Source organism: Pinus tabuliformis, chromosome 8 (assembly GCF_031772625.1).
Source record: "Pinus tabuliformis cultivar Carrire ecotype Pingquan chromosome 8, CPIR1, whole genome shotgun sequence".
NCBI classification, from domain to species: Eukaryota; Viridiplantae; Streptophyta; class Pinopsida; order Pinales; family Pinaceae; genus Pinus; species Pinus tabuliformis.
In genome coordinates this window covers 657618795-657642166 of record NC_142294.1, presented here as the reverse complement: position 1 = coordinate 657642166, position 23372 = coordinate 657618795, and the positions used below count along the sequence as shown (strand labels likewise).

At 31.4% G+C, this 23372-nt stretch overlaps 1 protein-coding gene across 1 annotated transcript; it reads left to right on the top strand.

Annotated features, from left to right (window-relative positions):
• Window positions 1-11810: 11810 nt before the first annotated feature.
• LOC149237307 (uncharacterized) lies at window positions 11811-12236 on the top strand. The gene has a single exon (XM_089369227.1). The coding sequence runs from the start codon at window positions 11811-11813 to the stop codon at window positions 12234-12236; it is 426 nt and encodes a 141-aa protein (XP_089225353.1).
• The last annotated feature ends 11136 nt before the right edge of the window (window positions 12237-23372 follow it).

The window sequence follows — 23372 nt, the reverse complement described above, 5'->3', positions numbered from 1 at the left end:
AGAGCCAAATATTTTCAAATCTGAAAGGTCTATTGTTGGGTTTACCAATACCCTGAATGTCTAGTTGAACCGACTAGTGATCCGAGCCTCCAAAGGGAAGAACACTCGCAACTATGTCCTTGTCCTTGACCATAAGATCTTCTGAAATTATAAATATCTCCAATTTGGATGCCACTTGAGACTCTCCTCCTATTTTATTGTTCCAAGTAAAGGTACCATTATTCATGGTGATATCCACGAGCTTCATACTATCTATGAAGGTTTGAAAAGCACAAGAATCTTTGGTTAGAATTCTAGTTCCTCCTTTTTTTCCGACAACATTTTTATCATATTGAAATCACCCCCCAGGATCTAGGGGATTTTTGCATGACGTTCCCTGAGTTTCTTCAGTGAGTCAAGAAACAAGAGTTTACCCTCCATCCTTTGGGGGCTGTACACATTCGTAACCAAGTACATTTCCTTATCTCCCACTGGCCGAATGACCACTGATAGATAATTTCTTGTTGCTTCTGCATCTATCATGTCAATCTTTTGAGGGTTCTAGAGTGTGAGAATACCTCCAGCTGTATTCTCTGCTTTGACCTCCAAAAACTCAAATCTGTTGAGCCATTCACTGTGAATCTCTTTTATCTTTTGAATGGAACATTTAGTCTCCTGAATGAAGATCACATCCGGGCCGCTTGTTTCATTCTGTTACTTAATAATCTTTGTTTTCTTTTACTGCCTAGACCTCTTATATTCCAAGAAGTGAACTTCATTATCAAAGATTTTTAAAGGAGTAGCTGGATAGGTCTTTCATCTTACCTGAATCTATCATTAGCTTCCCACATTCCATCAACAGCTCATTCTATTTTTTCCAGCCTCTTTTCTTTCCTGGGATTCTTGGTGCTAATCCTAGTGTGGCTTTCATAGCTTTCACTCCTTCGTTACCTTGTTTTTAATTCTTCCTAAGTTTTTCGGATCCTTTGTTCTGAGTTTCCTAGATGAACAACTGTTGTACTCTGTGGAACTCCTCTTGAGGCAACGAATCCACTCCCTCTTTGGTTCCTTGTTCCAGGAAGTCTTCTAGATCTAGATTCTCTTTCTCCAAAATTTCTTGTAGTTCTTGATCCTCCATCTCCATGTCACTCTGGGTCATTTCCTGATCCATTTCTTTTTCAAGATCACTCATGGTGGCTTCTTTCTGGTACTCATCATTTTGTGTTTGTATTGGGTTTTTTCCTTCCTCCTTTTCTGCAGAGCTCCCTTCCATTGCTTGTTCTTCTTTGGTATTCTCTTCCTCTTCTTGAAGCCCCTGGAAAATGTTTTGCCTAAACTGTTGTTCTTCTCGCTGCTAATTCTTCGGACCTCTCTTAAATCCTTTACTTCGGTTAACCACTTTCTGAAAGCTATCTGCTTCTTTCACTGTATTGCTTCTGCTTTTGTTTGTTTCTTTGTTGAGCGGATAGTCTCTAAAAAGATGTCCATGTTCATGGCATTTGCGACATCTGAATGGAATGTGTTCGTAATCTACTGTTTGTACCCATTCTTCATCAAAAACTTCCAAGATTATCTCCTCCAATAGAGCCCCTGATAGGTCCATTTCCACACAAATTTTGGCAAAGGAAGTATATTTTCCCCTTCTAATGGCTTCAGAGGCTTTCACATAGCATCCTAATTTATTGCCTATGGCCTCTAATGATTCATTTTGCCAGTAATAAAGAGGTAGAGAGTAGAGTCTTACCCAAACCGGAACTGAAGTAAAAGTCTCCTTTTCTGGAACAAAGTTCATAACCCAAGGTCTCATGTAGAGTCCTGTAGCAGCATAAAAGTAGGGCCCTCCTTCAAATATTCTGTCCTTGTCTTCAATATTTGTCAACACCACCGTAAAGAAACCCTTAGACCCAAGGTGAAGATCTATGCTCCCTTTAAGTTTCCAGTGGTATCTGATCCATGATTGTAGAGCTTTTTCAGTGGGCCATAGTCCCATAAACTTGCAGATGATGGCATATGTCCCCATATGTTACCTGTACGCCTGCAGCTACGGATTATTTAAAATCACCCTGTGAGTTATAGCGGATTTAGGTTTGTAGAGTCCCTTGTGCTTCTTGTCTTTAGTTTCCTATTGTTTGTCCTCTACCTCCATGTCTTTTGTGCGATATTGATGCTTTTCTGTGGGTTCTTCTGTTCCCGCTTCCGTGATCTTCTTTCCTTCCACCCTTGTTTCCCTAACATCTTCTAGAGGCTTCTTCCCCCTGCTGGCCAGGGCCTCCTTATAGGAGGGAGTGGCGCCCCCTCCTCGTCCACCCTTCATGGGTATTCGGATGACCCCTGCCCGCATTGAGCTTTGATCGTTCGTCCCTGCTCCCACGCCCTTCGCCCTCGAAGCATCTTGCAAACAAAGGTGTTATTCTTACTAAAGAAATTATAATAATTTAGTTGATAAATGTTATGTGCATTATTCACTATTCACAATGCATTATTCACTATTAAGGCTAATGATAAATGTGTCATAGGTAAATGATTTGATCTTTTTGAAGCATAAGATATGTGATTTATCAATCGATAGTTTTCATAAATTTATATTCTTAAATCAACTAATGGTTGTAACTGCAATCATATCATATTGAAAATCAACAAGGCACAAAGTCAGTTATTCATTTTTTACATATAAAATGTACTAATATAAGTGCATAAATGTGATATGTAATTTTTGAGATAAAAAATATGTTTTAAATAATTTTGCATTTCTTAAAAAAACATATACATGATGATAATGATTGATAAGTGGATTATAAAGGTTTGATTAGACACTATCATGGATGAATTATGTCATTGAACTTCTTGAACTATAAGGCATCTAATTTCATTATTTAAAGTCATTTTTTTTATAAATTTGTATTTTAAATAAATTGAAATCATATCGCATGAGCTAGAATTATATTATTGGCTTGTACTTAGTTATGTCCATCAATGTGAGTATACTATGATGCATTTTTTCGAAAAATACATCTTTTAATTTCTTGATAATAATTATTAAGTGGACTATTTAGGCTTAATGGTTGATGGCTCATAAGTGAATACTACTCGTTAAATTGTAGGGCATTCAATTATTGACCCATATCTTTTTTCATATATTCTTAAATCAACTATTTGTATATGCAATCATCTCATCTCATTTAATTTAATAAGGAATCCATTTATTGACTTTTATTTGTCTATCATGGAATTTATTAAGATTGTATTAATCTCATATTGTATTGTTTTGAAACAAAACTCCATGAAAAACAAAATTCTCTTCTTAATAAAACATGGAATAATTAATTAACAATGTGTTAAGTGGACCATCTAGACTCATTAAAGAGTTGGGTAAAAAATGGTTGTATTTAAACTTTTTACACCATAAGACATTGATTTTCTAATCCATATTAGCATTTTTTCATTTTCATTTCTTGAATATTTTGTTTGTGGTTTAAATAATTTCATGGAATCCAATATGAGTTTAAGAATTCTGTTTGGCTATATGCATTGATAGAAGTTCATAAATGTGATGCATTTTCTAAATGTAACTCTTAATGTAAGTATATATATATATATATATTTTACAAAACAAATTATAATTAATTGATAATGAGTTTTAAGTGGTCTATATAAAGCCATATATTCTAAGTGTGTAAATGTGACACCTTTTTTTAAAATAAAACTCCATGTAATATGAAATGTTATTCCTAACAACACATGGAATAATTAATTGGTAATGAATGTTAAGTAGATTGTTAAAGTTATTCCAAGGTACAAGTCATAAATAAATACATTTAAACTTTATGCAACATATGGCATTTGATTTTCCCACCTTTATTAACATTTCGTAAATTTCAATTCTTAAATAAATTATTTGTAATTGAAATAATCTCATAGGAACCAACAAGATGAGTATGTATTAAATTATATTTAGTATGTATGTATATATAAATGGAATTTATTTTTGAAATAAAGATCTCAATGTAAGTAAAAATATATATTTTTAGAAAATTAATAATTTAAAATCAATTATTCTATTTTGAATTGACAATTTTTTCTAACTATGCATTATTAAATCAATTATTCCTATATGCAATCATGTCATATAAGTCAATAAGTCAAGAAATCATTAATTGATTTTTATTTAACTATCATGTGGTTTAATATGAATGTATAAATGTGAAATTTCTATTTCTAGAATAAAAAACCATGTAAAGAAAATGAATTTTCTAATAAAACATGGATTAATGACTTCACCATGAGCATTAAGTAGACTATTTAAGCTCATTCAAGAGATGTGCCATAAATGGATACCTTTAAACTTTTTTCACCATATGACATGCTTTTCCCATCAATATTAACATTTTGTAGATTTCAATTCTTAAATAAACTATTGGTACTTAAAATAATCTCATAGAATCCAAAAAGACTCAGAAGTTATTTATTGAATTTCATTTAGTTATATGTATTCATATAAGTTTATAATTGTAATTTATTTTTGAAATAAAGCTATTAATGTAAGTAAAGATATATCTTATACGAAACTAATTAGAAATAATTGATAATAAACTTTAAGTGGTTTATTCAGACTACATGAGAAATCAAGTGTCATAGATGGATGCCTTTTAATACATATTTAATCTTCAAAATCAATAATTAAATGATAATTTATTTGTATTTACATTAAGTATTTAATAATTAAAGAACACGGGGAATTATATAAATTTCAACTAAAATACATGAGTTATGTTTCACACTTATTTCTTCCCTATTAAAAATGATTATCATTTTCTCTTCTTAGTGAAAGTAATGATCAATCATGGCTTTCCATATAGTTGGTTGACACTAAATTTACATAGAGACTATTATTGGTTTTGACAATGTTGACAAGGAGAGATCAATATCCACACTACCTTCAACTGTGTTAATATTTGAAAGCCCTTGCCTTCACTACTTACAAGAAGTCACCACTAAAGTTTCTTGTTTACTTCAATTTGTGACATTGTCCATCATAATGGAATGACTTGAATACCCATTTAAGAACTCTCATTTGATGTACTTGGATTTGAGTGGAGATAGATCAATGGTGCCTAACCTTCTCGAAATACCTAGATCAACAATGTATAACTTTTATAGTGGATGTCTGCATGCTATGAAGATGAACGATAACCCCCTCATTAGTGCTTCATAAAGGCACATAGGGATCGTAGGAAATTGAGCACAAGAACATCTTACTAAGGTTTTAGTAGACTAGTTTCAAAGAAATGCAAGGGACACTTATTGTTGTCATTTACAATAAGATCTTCACATCACCATCATTCAATCAACAAATCCCCGGTAGGTTGGGGGAAAGGGGGTTAGAGTTGCCATACTAATATGATCTAGCTTAAATCAATTTCTTCCAAGAGTTTGATTTCACACTCCTTTTTTGTATTGGTACTATTGTACATAGCAACCCCATGTTTGACCTATTCATGATCTCTAATTGGTTCGAAATTACTAAAAGTATTTTAATGTTGAATCAAGTTAATATGACGATTTACAGAGGTGCTATTCTTACTAAAGAAATTATAATAATTTACTTGATAAATGTTACGTGCAATATTCACTATTCACAATGCATAATTCACTAGTAATGCTAATGAGAAATGTGTCATAGGTAAATGATTTGATATTTTTGAAGCATAAGATATATGATTTCTCAATCGATAGTTTTCATAAATTTATATGCTTGAATCAATTAATGGTTGTAATTGCAATCATATCATATTGAAAATCAACAAGGTACACAGTGAGTTATACATTGTTTACATATAAAATTCACTAATATGAGTGCATAAATGTGATATGTAATTTTTGGGGTAAAAATGTATTCTAAATAATTTTGCATTTCTTAAAAAAACATATATATGATGATAATAATTGATAAGTGGATTATCAGGGTTTGATTAGACACAATCATGGATGAATTATGTCATTGAACTTTTTGAATTGTAAGGCATCTAATTTGATTATTTAAAGTCATTTTTTTGTAAATTTGTATTTTAAATAAACTGAAATCATCACTTGAGCTAGAATTATGTTATTGACTTGTACTTAGTTATGTCCATTAATATGAGTATATAAATGTGATTTATAATATCCATATATTATGATGCATTTTTTTGAAAAATAAGTCTTTTAATTTCTTGATAACAAGTATAAAGTGGACTATTTAGGCTAATGGGTGATGGCTCATAAGTGAATACTACTCATTAAATTGTAGGGCATTCAATTTTTAATGCATAATTTTTTTTCCATATATTCTTAAAACAACTATTTGTATATGCAATCATCTCATCTCATTTAATTTAATAAGGAATCCATTTATTGAATTTTACTTGTATATCACGTAATTTATTAAGACTGTATTAATCTCATATTGTATTGTTTTGAAACAAACTCTATGTAAAACAAAATTCTCTTCTTAATAAAACATGGAATAATTAATTAACAAATTATGTGTTAAGTGGACCATCTAGACTCATTAAAGAGATAGGTGAAAAATGGCTGTATTTAAACTTTTTGCACCATAGGACATTGATTTTCCAATCCATATTAGCATTTTGTCATTTTCAATTCTTAAATAGTTTATTTGTGGTTTAAATAATTTCATTATTAGAATCTAATATGACTTGAAGACAAAATCACTGCTGATACTGGACATGAATGGGAAGTTATTTATTGAATTTCATTTAGTTATATGTATTCATATAAGTTTATAAATGTAATTTATTTTTGATTTCACACTCCTATTGTGTATTGATGCTATTGTACATAACAACCCCATGTTTGACCTATTCACAATTTCTAATTGGTTTGAGATTACTAAAATTATTTTAATGTTGAATCAAGTTAATATGGCAATTTACAAAAGAATGATTGTTGTTGAAGGCCTTGTAATAAAAAACTTCCAAATTTAATGAAATATGTGTTATATCCAAGATGGTACCCAACAAACAAATATTTGGGCAAATATCTCATTATACAAAGTAGCATTTGAAAAGTCCCCTGTACCATCAGATTGACCCAGATATCCATGTTGATCTAGTTCTATATAGGAGCATTTGTTGTCAAAATTCTTGGACCCCAAAATAATCCTGGACTAGACACATATACCTTATGGTCACAATTCTAATCAAAGTACCTTGAGTTTATTTTATTTTATTAAAGTTTGACACAATTACCAAAATATAGGCATACATACATCCAACCTAAAAAATTTTATAAACCTTGTAATACAACAATGCTTTAGAAATGCATCCAACACGAAAAGTGATCTAGCTCTATGTAAAAGTTGTAAAAATATCTAGATATTGAATACAAACTAGATGATCCCCATGTGCAAAACCAGAACAAGAGAAAAGAAAAGGATTTATGTAACTGTAGTGTCAGTATATCATCTACCAGAGTGTATTATTTGAACATAGCATGATTAATTTAATTTTTAAATATTTTATGTTAAAATATAATAGTAATAATATTTCTTTATCTAACAATGGAAATGGAAATGGAAAGTGTATATTGTTAATATGAAATTCTAAAGTATCAATATAAATGACTTATTTAATAATTTAAAAAATATGCATAATACAATTCACATGTAGAAAATATCATTTTTACTTATAAAGATTAACTTTGTTGGAATAAAATACTATTTATACAAATTTATATTAAATAGTTGATATTTTTCCATTATATTTTTGGGCAGGTTTAAGTAATAAATATTTGAAATAAATGTGAATTCTTATTTTGGAAAAAACCATCCTATCTTCGTTTTGAATATTTTGCATGTGACACTACAATTTCACTCATTATAACATGATATTGTTTGTAATGAATTCTCATAAACATCATTCTTGTGTTGCCAATAAAGCAATGTATGAGTGTCAAGGGGAGTTTTGCCGAGGCTAGTCGCATTTGTCAACTTTACCTACATGGTCTACATAATTGCATTTTTGGTAGGATAGGTATCTGTGATTGTCATATTTGCATTACTAGTGAGGCACCAGAAGCTGCGGTATAGTGCCAAGGAGTCTCTCACATAGTCAACGTGGATTTTGGAATTGTTGGTGTATGGAAAGCAAGGCATGAATGTCTCAGAATCTCACCCCAAGCCTGCGGTAGGTAATAGACACAAGAGCACCTATAACACCATGTGAGGAATTACCTACGAGAACATAGGGAAGGCCCACGAGAACGTAGGGAAGGCCCACAAGATGGGAATACATCAATAAAGCTATCACCCAAGCTTGAGACCAGTAATGCCATGGAACACGTTCAAGTCACACTGGAAGAGTGAAGAAATATTGATGTAGATATGGGAGTCAACCATAAATCTGAGATAGACCTGTGGATGAGAAGACTAGCTCGAGGATGCTTGTGTAGAAACAAAGCCTATCTTTGGGGAGATTGTAGAGATCCTTATCTAAGACATCGCATGAGGTAGAGATGAAGCCCCATGTTAGAGTCATGGTGGAAATGAAAGGAAATGATTCATTGCAATACCAATGAGAAAAGACATAATTTTATAGAAATTATTTGGATAAATTTACCCTTTGAATATCAAAACCCTAGGTGGGAAGCGTCCTATTGGTGGAGCTAGATTTTTCATTCATGTGATCCAACGAGTGAATAATTATGTGGCTAAAAAAGTCTTGCAAGGGTTAGATTCCATAAATTATTTTAATTAATAACCAAGAATTATGTCCCTTGATGCACCTGAGATCGTCAATAGACAAAGCCCATAACGACAAACTAATGTCAGAGAACTATTGTTTAGGTCGGACCCTAGAATCTTGTAACTAATCATGAATTTGGAATTAAATTAGAGCACTGGGGTCTCAGATCTAGGAAACGAAGTCCTGAAAGGTCAAAAGTCCTAGGATTCTCAAACACCAAAATCACATAAATAAATGTGAAGTTAATTTAATTGGAGAGTCAGGAACTTAGATTGAGCACTTCCACGGGGACAGTTGATAATATATTATTGTCCAGAGGTGACATCAACATGACTTGTGGATAAACACGTGGCAAGTAGTTTTGGGTTTTTCAGGTAGTCAAAGGCCCATATGCCGGTGACACATGGACCTCTCATAGGTTAATATGTGCCAAGGATGACATCAGCATGATGTCACCCTAGCACTCTGGAATTTTGGAGGTTGGAATCCTATAACATAGTATTAATTAATTTTTTTAGAGTAGCGAGCACTAGCAATCGTTAATTAATGGCACACAGGACGATGAAAAATTTCTCTGTCATTCAAGATAGCTGACCCAGAAGCCTGGAGGGCCTGAAATCCTGATATCCCATAACCAATTTAAAATTAATTGTTGAGCATTTTTCAAGAACGCAAGAATGTGGGATTATAAGCTTAAACTGTTATGACTACGTTTAAGCAGTAATCTCACTACAATTTTGAGATTTTGTTTGAGATTTTTATCTCGATGGGTGGAGCAAAGCATCGAGTTACAACGTGTCGAAAAAGGAGATAAAATAAAAATAAGATGTATACTACAGTCATGTATGTTACATATCGGTATCAAAGTGGTACCTATCAGAGTGGTTTGGTACCCCATTTCTTCAATGTCAAAGGAGAGGTTGGGTATGTTACAAAAAGGAGAAGGTATAAAGGAACTTAAGATACATACCCTCATCATACTAGAATAAAATTAAATTTGATTACTTAAAAATGATGAATGAATTTATAATAAAAGAATAATTGTGCCATCAACAGTTTATTTAGAAGATAGAACAATGTAAATCATAATCACTAAGAAAAAAGAGAGATCATATTTCAGAGGAAAGGGCTTCTAACCCCCATAATTTCATGCGAGGACCAAAATCATTCAAGGGATAATTATAGTAGAAATTTCATTACTCCATTCAAACCTATCCAAAATCCCACATACTAAAAAATATTGAAAATGGAAAGTGAAATTTTACTAGGGAATCCCTAAAATATTAGGACTGTGGAGAACGTCATCTAGCCTCAAATTGTGCAAATAGAAAGGGGAATGATAGATCAACCATACATCATATCCAAGAAGCATCCATGGTGAAAGATATAGCCCAAAAGTTTCAAAGCATCAATGTAGCCATAGATGCCTGATAGGCAGAGCATTAACCCTTAATGGTCAAAATAGGTTGTGAGATAAATGCTTAAACTATTATAGTCATTATAGACATAATTTCTATTCAAAGTTATCTGTCAACTAAGTTAGTAGAATATTTTCAATTAATCAAAACAAAACATATAAAAACATGGTTAGTGCATCTAGCTAATGGGACATAAAGCAAGGTCACAAAATTTCTCTTAGATTATGTATTAGAAATGAATGGATTACGAATTATTGGAAATTTGAATGTTCTACAATTGTGATCATAAATGCTTTTATCAACATGGATTGGATGGACAAGCACAGAGTGATTTTAAATTGTATAGATATGACCTTTAATTGCAACGATGATGACAGGAATGCACAAACAATCAAGGGAATACACAGACCCATAATTTTAAGAAAAAAATATTTTATGCAAATGAAGTCGTGTGCTAGGAAAGGCTATAAAATTAATGTTGTTTAGTTGATTAATACAACATGAAATGGATGCATCCATGGGGTCTTCTGTAGTGATTTGAGGATGCATCCATGGTACTAGAGCCTAGGAAGCAACCCGACATTGTTGCTTCCCTCTTTTAGTCATCATCCAAGGCATGAGGCTATTATTTCCCTACCCTGACAATGGTTAAGCCCTTGATACCCATCAATACCGCGCTACTAATCCTAGTGACATCCATATCCAACTCTTATGGCAATGATTCCCTAGCAAGATTTTGTGGATTAATTTCTAGGAGACCTTCATCATGCTTAAGCCCAAGGATACTCAAATGGCCCTTTCTTACCCTCATGGCCCATTCTTAGTGCAAAAATCATCCTAATGATATACATATCTAATTGTCATGCCAAAAAATTCAGATGCATTGTTCATGGAAATTAAGCCCAAGAAGCTTTTTTTGGGGCATATAGCCCAAGGAGTTTCCTCTCCTTACCATGGCAATTGAGACTAAAAATGCGTTTAATATTTAAGCCTTTTTACTTCCTTCCACAATCCTGTTTATGCTACGTAAGTTCACTTTATTGACCAATACCTTATCAGATTTATTTATAAAAAGGTTTTCAAACTTATATGAAATAAAGTCAATATATTGTAAATATTAAGAAAACTTGAGATGAAAAAGATTTATAAGTATTAAAAATGGTAGAGATAATATTGAGTAAAATTCAAAACATCTATACAAAACAATAACTATTTTTATTGAAAAATGTACGGATAAAAGAGCACATATGTGTGGTTAGATATTTGAACAATTTACAATATATAATGATATTTGAAAATATTATAATAAGGGAAAATTTTCCCTTTGCCCATACTTTTATTTGATTAATAAAATAATTGTTTTACAAAAAGTGCCTAGCTGACCACACATACGTATGCATTCAAGAGAGCTAGCGATCAATAAAATCTCCCCATATATATATATATATATATATATATATATATATATATATATATATATATATATATATATATATATATATATATATATATATATATATATATATATATATATATATATATATATGCACACCTTACATTTCATCAATACAGATTACAAATCATAACAAAAAGAAGTTCTTCGTTCCAGAGCGAAAGAAATAATAATTGTTAAGAATACAGATTGTCAGTATAAAAAAAATAGTATACGTCCATGTTCCCTGTCGAAGGAACTTCAAAGTCATCGCCTGCAATTGCAATGGAAATGGAAATGGAAACAGAAAGGCAACAGGACGCGAAGGTATGCAATGATCATGTTGTGAGAGTGAAGAGCTCCGATGGCAGAGTATTCGACGTCCTAGAAGCGTCGGCGTTTCAGTCGGTGATAATAAAGAACGTAATGGATGAGTTCGGCTCTGAAAATCCCATTCCTCTACCATCTGTGTCCAGCGACATTTTAGAAAAGATTATCAAGTATTGCACATACCATGTTCATCATCCCCTACGTACCCGGAAATTTAAAGATGACATTGACCCATGTTATGTGGAATTTGTGAAAGTGGATCTTCCCACTCCGAATCAACTTGCACTGGCTGCCCAACATCTGGATATCGCTACTGGATATCACAACTCTTCTTGACTTGGTATGCCAAAAACTATTGCGGATACAGTTGCTGCAGAGTACACATCAGAAAATGTACGAGAGATGCTGAACATTGAAAATGACCTTACTCCCGAAGAGGTGGAGGCCATCAATAGTCAAGATCCTTGGTCTTTTCGATGACTGAACTCACTCATTGAATTTTATTATTAAACAAATCAAAGAATACCTTCTTTTTCTTAGTTAAACTAGGTCGAGCTACCTTTTCCATATTGCTATCAGATTAATATGTGCCTTTAGTTACAAATAGGTAGGGACATCATATTGATTCTTGTTGCTAATCGAGCAAGAGAATGAACCTTAAGATATTTTAATAGAAAATCCAAAACACTCTAAAGTTTTTACTCTTAAAAAGAGGACTTCTAAAATGCCAAAGGTATGATGCAAGATCTAATCTAAGATGAAATTAAAATAACCTATCTCAGTTGAAGGAAAGGGAAATATTTCTCTCAATCGAGAGATAATTAACTTAACAAGGAAAAGAAGCTTTAAATAATTGGAATTAAGATGAAAGAATTATATTGAGGAGATATCTCACAAGATCTGATTCCTCATTAACATAAATACAAAAAATTAAACACTTAGTAAATAGTTACATAAGAGTTTATTGAAAATAAATCTAATTCCTTATTTATCATATGCATAAGAACTACAAAGATTCATGATGAATTACTGAATTAGTTCAAATAAGACATCAGGTATGCAAGCAAACAATTATTATCCTAAAGAGTAAGATAGCTTGCCGATCTAGGATTTTAACTATTTGTTCCTATACAAACTTCATTTCTCATATTATATCTAAAATTAAGATTGTAGAATGGTCTAAGAAAACTTTTAAATGAATTAATTCTCATGGTTCAACAATAGTGCATGAATTTTATTATTAACTCATACATTTGGAATATAAATTGAAAGACTGAAATAATAATTCATTTCAATTAAATTATATAAACAATAGTGCTAAACATCATTAACTGAAATAAACATTTATTAATAAATGAATTCAAATTACAAATCCTCATAGCACGACAATATTGCACAATCCTATAGAACCTTCTTCCCCCTAGATTCCTATCACCTACAGCCCTAAATCCTCATTAGAATAGTGCTTTTAGGAATTCCAGAATTGTAGAGTAGAGAAGCCCCTAATACATTCTATAATCTGTTATTCATAATTTTTACAAAAATAATTCTCAATAAGAATGTTGTTGAATAATAGACCTGCTCCATCAATTTCCATTCGACCAAAATCCCATTCTTCTGTTGCTAAAGCATTCCCATTGATTCAAATCTTCTTCTTCTCATCTCTTCAACTGTTTCCCTACAGAAAACAAGCCCAAATTAAATTGAAATACAAAATCAAATCAAAATACCAAATCCGAAATAAAATATCTTCAATCAAAATTAATTAAATAATTAAATGAGCAGGAAATATGAGCTTTCTATTGATTCCTCTAACGATCTAATTGATCAAGAAGAACATATATGAATGGATCTACACTCAGTAGAGGCTATACGCAAATGAAAACCTAGAAAATAAAACTCAAAAAAAAATATTTTATTTTTTTTTAAATTCGAAGTTTAATCTTCTTCTGAATTTTAAACCCATTATTTAAGGAAATATGGTTTTTCAACATCCCAGAAATAATATCCATGATTTTTTCTATCCAACAAGTTATCCTCGGCTTCATTTGGCCAAGTAAAACTCAATTCAGGAGCTTCTAAAGTTGGGGAATTGAAACTGCCAAAATTCTGGAAATTCTCTTGCGTGGGATAAAATGAAAATTTTAAATAAAATTCTAGTCCTAAATTTGATTACAATTATTAATTAATTGTAATACAAACTAAAAGTAATTATTTACAAATTAATTATAAACAGAGTTAAATTAATTTTAAAAAAATTATAATTTAACTAAAATATAAGTATCACCAGTAGAAAATGAGCAATTAGTGGCTAGATGACTAAAAAAGTTAGTCACCACAAGCGAAATACTACAAAAAATGAGCAATATTAAGTGACCAAACTAAAAACGGCTAACATAAATCACTAATTTAGTCACAGGTTTAAATATGTCACTAGCTAATAAGTAATACAACTAAGAATGAGTAACATGAATGACTAATTTAGTCTAAGAACAAAAATACAACTACCTAACAAGTACTGCAATAATATGAATAAGTTTTTTATGTTAGTCATCTTAATTGTGTCAAGCAATCTAAAGTTACAAGTGATAGGGGATTGAAAGGTTTTTAAAGGTTGGTTGAAAGGTTATCCTCGCTTAATCACTTCTTCATCCTCACATGGTGTTTAGGTGAGCCAACTTTGCACTGTATCTCTAATAATTTGTAATTTTAAAAATATATTTTTTAATAAAAAAATATTTCATGTATTTTTAAAAAATTTATTCATTGAATCTAATTGGATCTACTTATAATTTGAAATTAATTTAAAGGGAAATTTTAATTTTTAAGACTATAATATCAAATAAAAACTACTTTAATTTCATATTAACCAACCTAAATCCATCTCAACCTCGAATCTATCAAGCGTTGAGAGGGGTCCAATCTCTCGAGGTGCAAACATTTTTTCCTAGTGCAAAACTTGAGGAAATGTTTTCACCTTGAGAGATTGGATCCCTCTCAGCACTTGATAGTTATATGGTTAATATGGATCAAGGTTGGTTATATAATACTATATAATATCTATATTTGTATTTGTGTCTCTTTGTTATTCCCTCTCTCTATCTCACCTCCTAAACATACACACACTCTCTCCCTCTCTTCCCCTTCTCTCCCTCTCTATCTATATCCTTCTCTCTATTCCCTCCTGCTCTCCTCTCTCAATCACTCTCTCCATGACTCCCTTGTCACCCCCTCTCTCTCTAACTTTCTCCCTCTATTTTTTTCTTGTTCCCTCCCTCTCCTACCCCCTCCAATTCCATATCTCTCTCTCCTCATCTCTATCTTCCTTCCTCTCAATCCCTTATCTCCCACCTCCTCCTATCTTCCCCCCAAATCACTCTCCCCCTCTCTCTCTCCCTCTTCCATCCAACTCTATCACTATCTTCCGCCCCCCATCCTTCTCCATCTCTCCCCCTTACCCTTATCTCCCTATCTCTATCCTCTCCTATTCTTTCTCTTCCCTCCTCTCCTCTCTCCCTCACTCTCTCTTCATCCCTCCCTTCTAACTCCTCTCTCTCTCTAGCTCTATGTCTTTGTTCTTTCCTCCCTCTCTCTCCCACTCCAACTCAAACTCTCTCTCTCTCTCTCCTCTCTCTTCCTTCCTCTCGCTCCTTGTCTCCCACCTCCCTCTCTCTCCCCCCACCGCTCTCTCTTTCTCTCTCTCTATCCTCCAACCTTTTCACCGTCTAGCTCTCTCTCTCCACCCCCTCCCCAACTCTCTCTTAAATTTGATCACATTGTATTGTGTTTAATAAATTATCTAAATTAGAAAATCTTAATTGGTTGTAAAATATTAAACCTATACTTTGGATCAATCATGTCAAAAAAAATAAAATAATGAAAAACTTTAAAAAATCATGCACTATATTTAATCTATATATATATATATATATATATATATATATTTATTTATTTATTTATTTCTATGGTTTAGATATATCTCAAATTCTAACATTTTCCCTTTTAGATTGAATTAAAAAAATGTTGTAAAATTATATTAAAATAAAATATTTTTACTATGAAATAAGTTATGGTTTTTTGACATGTGGCATTGATAAACCATGGTATTGACCCATGGTATTGTAACAAAGTGGATTTACAAGTTAATATCCATGGTAAAGTGAGGGTGAATATCCATGGTTAACAATCTTGTCATATTGTTATAAAATATTTGATTGAGAAATAATTTATGTTTTTTTGGCATGTGGTATTAATAATCCATGGTATTGACTCATGGTATTGTAACAAAAACTATTTTTACAAGTTAATAATATGTACCGTAATGTGGTCGTGAATTAAGAACCTTGTCATATTGTTGTAAAATAGTTTGGTTGTGAAATAAGTTATGTTTTTGGACTTGTAGTATTGATAAGCCATGGTATTGGCCCATGGTATTGCAACAAATCTTATTCACAAGTTAATAACAAAATCAAAATATAACAAATTAAATTTTATTATTTTTATTAATTTAACTTTTTATTATTAATTGAGGTCATATTTAAATGTTTACGCTCATCCCAATATCATTTTTAGCTTCTTCTTCATCTTTTTAATTTAGCGTCTTACGAACAAATAACAAATTCTTATTAAAAAGAAATCATTTAACCCAATTGCAATTTATATATTTTATTTTATATTATAAATATTTCTTTTATTTTTCATTTGTAGTTTATACTTTTTCTATTACAAAATATTCACAAAGTACATCACATTGTAGCATTGTATATTTCTCTCCCTTGCATGGAAATTCTAGAAGAAGGAAGACCATCAATGTGATCTATGGATTTCATGGATTCGAACCCCAGATGGAGTTTGAATGGGAAACACCTTAGGAGAGCATCAACAATTAGATGGAGCAAGGGCAACGTCATTGGGCGTTGATATTTTGGTAATTTGTACATGGCTATAAATTTGGACTCCGTTCCTTTTTACTAAAGAGGATTTTTTGTTTGTATTGGTAAATAATTTCGAGGGTTTATATGATAAAATCATAAATTTTATCTAGAGTTCAGGGTTTAATGATTATGATAAGCCCAAGGTCATTGGGCGTGGATATTTTGGTAATTTGTACATGGGTATGAATTTGGAATTTGTTCTTCCTTTTTACTAAAGAGGATTTTTTTTCTTGTGGGTAAACAATTTCGAGGGTTTATATGATCAAAGCTCTAAATTTTATTTAGAGTTGAGGGTTTAATGATTATGATATTTTGGTAATTTGTACATGGGTATGAATTTGGACTCTGTTCTTCCTTTTTAATTAAGAAGATTTTTGTTCTTATGGGTAAATAATTTTGACGGTTTATATGATCAAATCATAAATTTTATCTAGAGTTGAGAGTTTAATGATTATGATAATGCAGACATTGATTGCGACCAACAATTCATCAAAAGACAATGCACAAGTAAGCATTTTGCATGTCCTTATTGTACAAAGGGTTTAATAGTTATGATAATGCAGATCTTGATTGTGGCCAACAATTCATCAAAAGACAATGGATAAGTAAGAATTTTGCATGTCCTTATTGTACAAATCAGTTCACTCCTCGCTAACTTTTCTAGGGTTAGAATGCATGAAATTTTATTTTTTCTTTTCACCTTTTTTTTAGTGGTTGATTGTTTGTGTAATGGACTCCACCATGCCCAAATTAAAAGGGCTCAAGTGATGTAAGAAAATTTTCTGGTAGGATGCAAATGCTAGACCTTCCTCAAACTTTGTTACATGAAATTAAAATTTCTTGTAAACATGAACATAAAATATTTTATGTTTTATCCTTAGATTCTTATCTCAGTGCCTACAGTTTTAAACCATGTTTTTATATTTTAAGTAGAATATACTTAGATCCATTAAACCTTACAACTCTCCAAATCTTAGGTTAATTTCAGCTAAAAATAAGGAACCTGAATGACTTTTGCAATTTAGATTCAATTCTTATAGACAATGATTAAAAATAGAAGAACTCAATGGCCTGATAACTTTTACCGACCCATAAATTTCGAAGACCTTTGGTATTATTTTGAACCTAAACAGAGAGAGTAGAAGAAGAAGAGGAGCTTGGATGAGGTGGACCCTGACCTGCTTGATACTTTTCAAAAGTTGGTGATGCCCTTGACTAGAAGAAGAGATTGATCAACATTGTTGTAGATGTTGCTTTGACAATGTTTTCATTCCTACCATGCATAGGTAGACTCTATAGGTAGTTGAGGTTATCTTTTGTTCGTTATAAGAGGTAATTAAGGAGTACCTTTATCTAGTTAGGAAGTAGCTTGGCAAGGTTGTTTCTCCTACTGATAACTATTATGTTGCATTGTATTTTTATTTTTTTAGTGATAGCTCCTTCTATTAAATCTCCAAGCACACTTTGTCACCCATGGAAATATCCACTTATTTTAGGATGAATGAGATGGAGACCAAGCATTTTGAGAGGACTCTTATTTTTTTAGATGACAAGAGTTTTGTGAGGTGAAAGGAGTTCTGTGACATATATTGAGGATGAAATATAACATTTTATGACATCAATCATCTCCAAGCCATGGTAGTGGATCTCTACTACATACAGGGAGAAATGATACATTATTCCACTTTAAAGAATTGCCATGTCAGGGACGATGAATGCATATGTGGGATTTATAATTTATTACGAAAAGAGGTTTTTGCAATGGAGACAAATCAAGGATTTCATGGACCTGAGTAGAGACTGTTTCAACAATCACCTGGAAATACTCAAGCATTGTTTTGAAAGGAAATGATGCAATTGGAGAGTTATATTATGTTGCCTTGAAAAATAAATATCAATAGGGGGGACAAAGATGATCCATATAGGTAAGAATTTCAAGAGTAGGATTGTTTCTAAAATTATATCTATAGGTAAGTCAAGGGGCTACAATAGAGGATTAGCGCAGGTGCAACCAAATTATAATAATGCAAGGAATTTTTCACAGTGTGATTTGATGCTCATCAATGACCAGGAAGCTACAAATACTTATCATTACATTCAGATACAATTGAGTTTCATTTTTAAGTCTCTAATTTCAATTATTGATAGTCCTTCTTGTGTCCTTGTCTCTCTTAATTTCATTGTGGTAGGATTGGAATGGGTTAAAAAATCAAGCATATCATTGAGTCAAATAGACACCCACATGTCACTACATGTCATTGTGCATACTCTTTGTTTTTTATACAATTAGAAGTAAGAAATATGATGTGTGCACACACAAAAAGTCCTAACATGCGTGATGAATCCCCCTCCAATTCCATTTTCTATAGTGACATTTTATTTGCTTTGTTTATATAGGTCATCTAGCCACATAGTGGCCACTATCGAATGTTGAGGTATATGTCATATAAATATTTTATAGTCTACTTTATTTTATATTCAAGTATTCATCGTCTTTCATGTCTTATACTCTGCATTATATCTTCTTTCATTTTCAGGAGAGGAACTCAATATTGATGGTAAGAAGAAATAATTGAAGAAAAAGGAGAACAATAACACTGGAGCGACAAATGCAAAATGAGAGAGAGAAGAGAATCTATCTAGTTATACCCTTAGAGCCAATATCTTGCATAAGACACACTCATAGAGACTGATGGTCAAGACTTCAGAGTTGGTGAATTCACTTGCAATGTTTTGGCAACACAGTGATAATGTTTTGAAATGATGAAACAATATTTCATGTGTAAATTGTAGTCCAACCCATATTAAGTTTAAAATCATATTGTAATACTTGATATTTTATAATAAAATTTATATGGTGGAAATTATTTTTATTTGCACTTGATATTATTTAGTCTTGTAATTAACATATGTAACTTTGCATTATCATATTAGATAAACATGCACGTTGTATGACATTTTCTTAAAATTCAGTCGCAAAATCATACTAATTAATTTATGGTGATTAATAGTAAGCACATAAAATCAATATAAAACTACTAAATTAGTAGTTTATATTAATTAATGATGAACATGAATAAATGAAATGAATAGAAACTACAAAATCAGTCGTTTATATAATGAATATGCATTTGCACATATGCATTTGTGTTATTTTGAAAGTATACTTTAGTATTAATATTTTAATGCTTTGAAAATCATGCTTCTATATTTAATATCATGAGAGCTTCTACATCTTGAGTGGTTATTTTATTATTAATAGATTGCGTGTAGTGTGGAGGTTCGTATAGTGAAGGCTTCAAAGCTTCTTTCGCATAATGTGTTTCCTTTACAGTCCCACATATATGAATTTGTGTTATTTTGAAATTATACACTAGTTTTAATATTTTAATGCTTTGAAAATTATGCCTCTAGATTTTATATTTTAATTCTTCTTTGGATTTCTCATTTCATCTATGTGTGGGAACATTGACTGAATATGTGGGCAGGTGCGTAGTCAGTGCCTTAAATGCTGAGATGACTATATTTACATACAATGGAGTTTTCTATTAATTAGGGGACAAACATTGGGATGATAAAAAGTCTAGATGGAGGTTTTATCTGTGTAGCATGTTTCAGACACAAAATAGTAGAAAGTGGTGATTTCCAGGGAAATGATTCTACAAGAATTTGAAATAGTTAGTATAGTGATGGAAAAACACTATTTGTAGTGATACAAAAAATAACTGATTTCCTCTCTACTGTTACATTTTTGAATTAATAAATACTAATGATGGGACAAACATTGGAATGATAGAAAGATATCGATGTTAGCTTTATCTCTGATATTGAGATTTCATGATATATGTCAAATGCAAAGATGTGACGAGTGGTGATTTATAGGGAAACAAACCGACAAGAAATTTGAAATTGTCAACATATAAAGTAAAGAAGCTATTTATTGGTATTGATAAGATCCATTTCCAATCATTTACGTATTTCAAGTGGTAGATTGTGTAACATTTTCTCTTTGCAATTTGCATTTAAAATCTTGGAGTATTGTTTGAGCTTATGTTTCCCTACATAAATTGTTATCTCTGAAGCTGAGGTGGTAGCCTCAATTGTGTCTCAATGGAATTTGTATTAAATCATTGATGATAGCAGTAATGCAAAAATACCGAATCTCTAGAATACTACAAGCTTTTAACCTGTTCACCTTTACCATTCTTTTTATTCGTATTTCACAATTTCTTAGTTGATTATCATGATCATAGCTAGTTTGAACTTATTTTGTAAGGTAAATATCTTTTTCTTATGACATGTATAATTGTGATATTAAAGTAGTGGAAAAGTGGAAAGTAAATGTACATGGTTGTGATTAGCTTTGGCATGTTCAGTTGCTAATTATTGAGCGTGTCGTGTGTAACAATTTTGACACGGGTAATAGTAACAATTGTGGGAGAAAGAATGTGTAAATCAAGGAATATCTTTCATATGTGTATTATTGAATTTCATAGCAAGAGTATGTTATTAGAGGTTAACATTCACATGCTAGAAACATTAGGTCTTTTAAAAAGTCTGTAAACATAATACTGATAGGAGCTTTCTCTAATGTGGAATTTATGATGAAAGTATATATGTGGGGTTTGGATTCATTGTAAATGATGGATAAAGATTTAGCATAATGTATGCACATGTACAAAGTGTTTGTTTTTTTTCATTGAGCTATCCAATTTACTTGAAGTTGTCGATTTTTTTTCGAATGAATTCTATATTTTTTTATCATTCTCATGTTTGTTTTCTTATTGACAATAAACATAATCATGGATAAATATTAGTTCTTTAAGAATTCAATTTATTGAGCACAGTTGTGCATATTTCTTTATTCAATATATTGATGTACACATGGTATCAACTTTTTCCATCTTTTTTGTGCACATATGTTGTCTAGTATAACAATACTTATTCACATCCATTAAAAAGACACTTAATCCAATATTGCACAATAGTAATAAGTATTTAATCCTCTAAATATTCATTATTTCTAGTTTACAAATTGCTTTCTTGTAGTTGTGTGTGTTATGATACAAATTAGGGTTTTTGATTTGTCCTCTGTGCATCTTTCATTGAACAAAATCAAAGAGCTTAAAATTAAATCTATTTATGAGGAATAAGGTCCCCATTGCATAAAAAATGTGTAAGTTTTGTAAGAAATAGGTGTGTCAGGTCATTCAAAAATCAAATTTTGTTCCGCTTTACATAACAATGGGAACAATTGTCAAGTCAATTCATCATCAAAGATAGATGAATACATGTTCACATAATATTTATTTGTGAATATCCTTGCACACTTTACTATTTTTACCTATTATTGGTGTTTTTATGATACTTGAAATTTGATTGAAAAAATAATGGAGATTCTGATACGTTCCTCATAAAATATGATGGAATTTTTTTGTAACACCATGCTATAGTTCTTAAAAAAAGGTTAACTCTATGCTAACTCATGTTGTTAGATTTTTATTCAAAATAGAAAAAATGCAAGATTACAATGACTCTTCGCCATGGAGGAAAATTCACTACCTCGTTAGACAACATCTATTATTGTATATCATCAGTTTCTAGTTGTTGGGACACATATATAAATGATATTGAAGTAGGAGAAGAGTGCAAAGTAAATGAACATGATGCTTTTGGAGTTTTGAAAATTTTCCCCATTACTTTCTGTAAACGTTTGCTTTAGTATATTTTATTGCAATTTATTTAGGGTTCCTTGTGTAACATTTTCACACAATTAATAGTAACATTAAATATTTGTGAAGAAAATGAAGAATTGTAAAGTTAAATAGGATTTGAAAACTTTATTCATTGACAAAGATTTTTTTACTGCAAAGAGAAAATGGGTGGCATGTGAAGGAAAGAAGCTATTTGCAGTGATACAATTAACTCACTTCTTGATATTGATGATATATTTGACTAGTTGACAACGTATGAAGGATACATGTACCTATTTATGGAAGAGAAAATGGGCAATAAGATTTAGAGTACGAGATTAACGAAAGATGGGTGTGTTCCGGAGGTCTTTGATTTTAGACAAATTGTTTATCATTGTGCAAGCAATTTTAATTTAAGAATGATGACAATTAAGCTAGGAGAAGGAAAGGTTGCTTTGAAAACTATGGAATTTAGATGGTTACTCTAGTTACTGCAATTTAACAAGTGTTTAGAATTTTCCATTGCAAATAGTTTTCTGATGCAAGAAGAAGGTAAGATTGACATTCTACGAGAATTCGTTTCTCCAACTTGTGAGGTTCCTTCAAATATTTCTCTTGTAGACATTTCTTTATTTAGGAAACTATTTAGGGATTTCTATTGGTTGATTTCCCCACACAACACTTCTTTCCAAAAAGAAAGCTAAGAGGGTAATGATGAACCTAAGGTGGGAATAAGGAGAGAAAATTGTGGAAATCTAAAAAAATTACTATTACTAAAGGATTTCATAATTGGTTGGTTAGTGGAGTCCAATTGAGGCTTGAGTTCTCAAACTAGAAAATGTTGA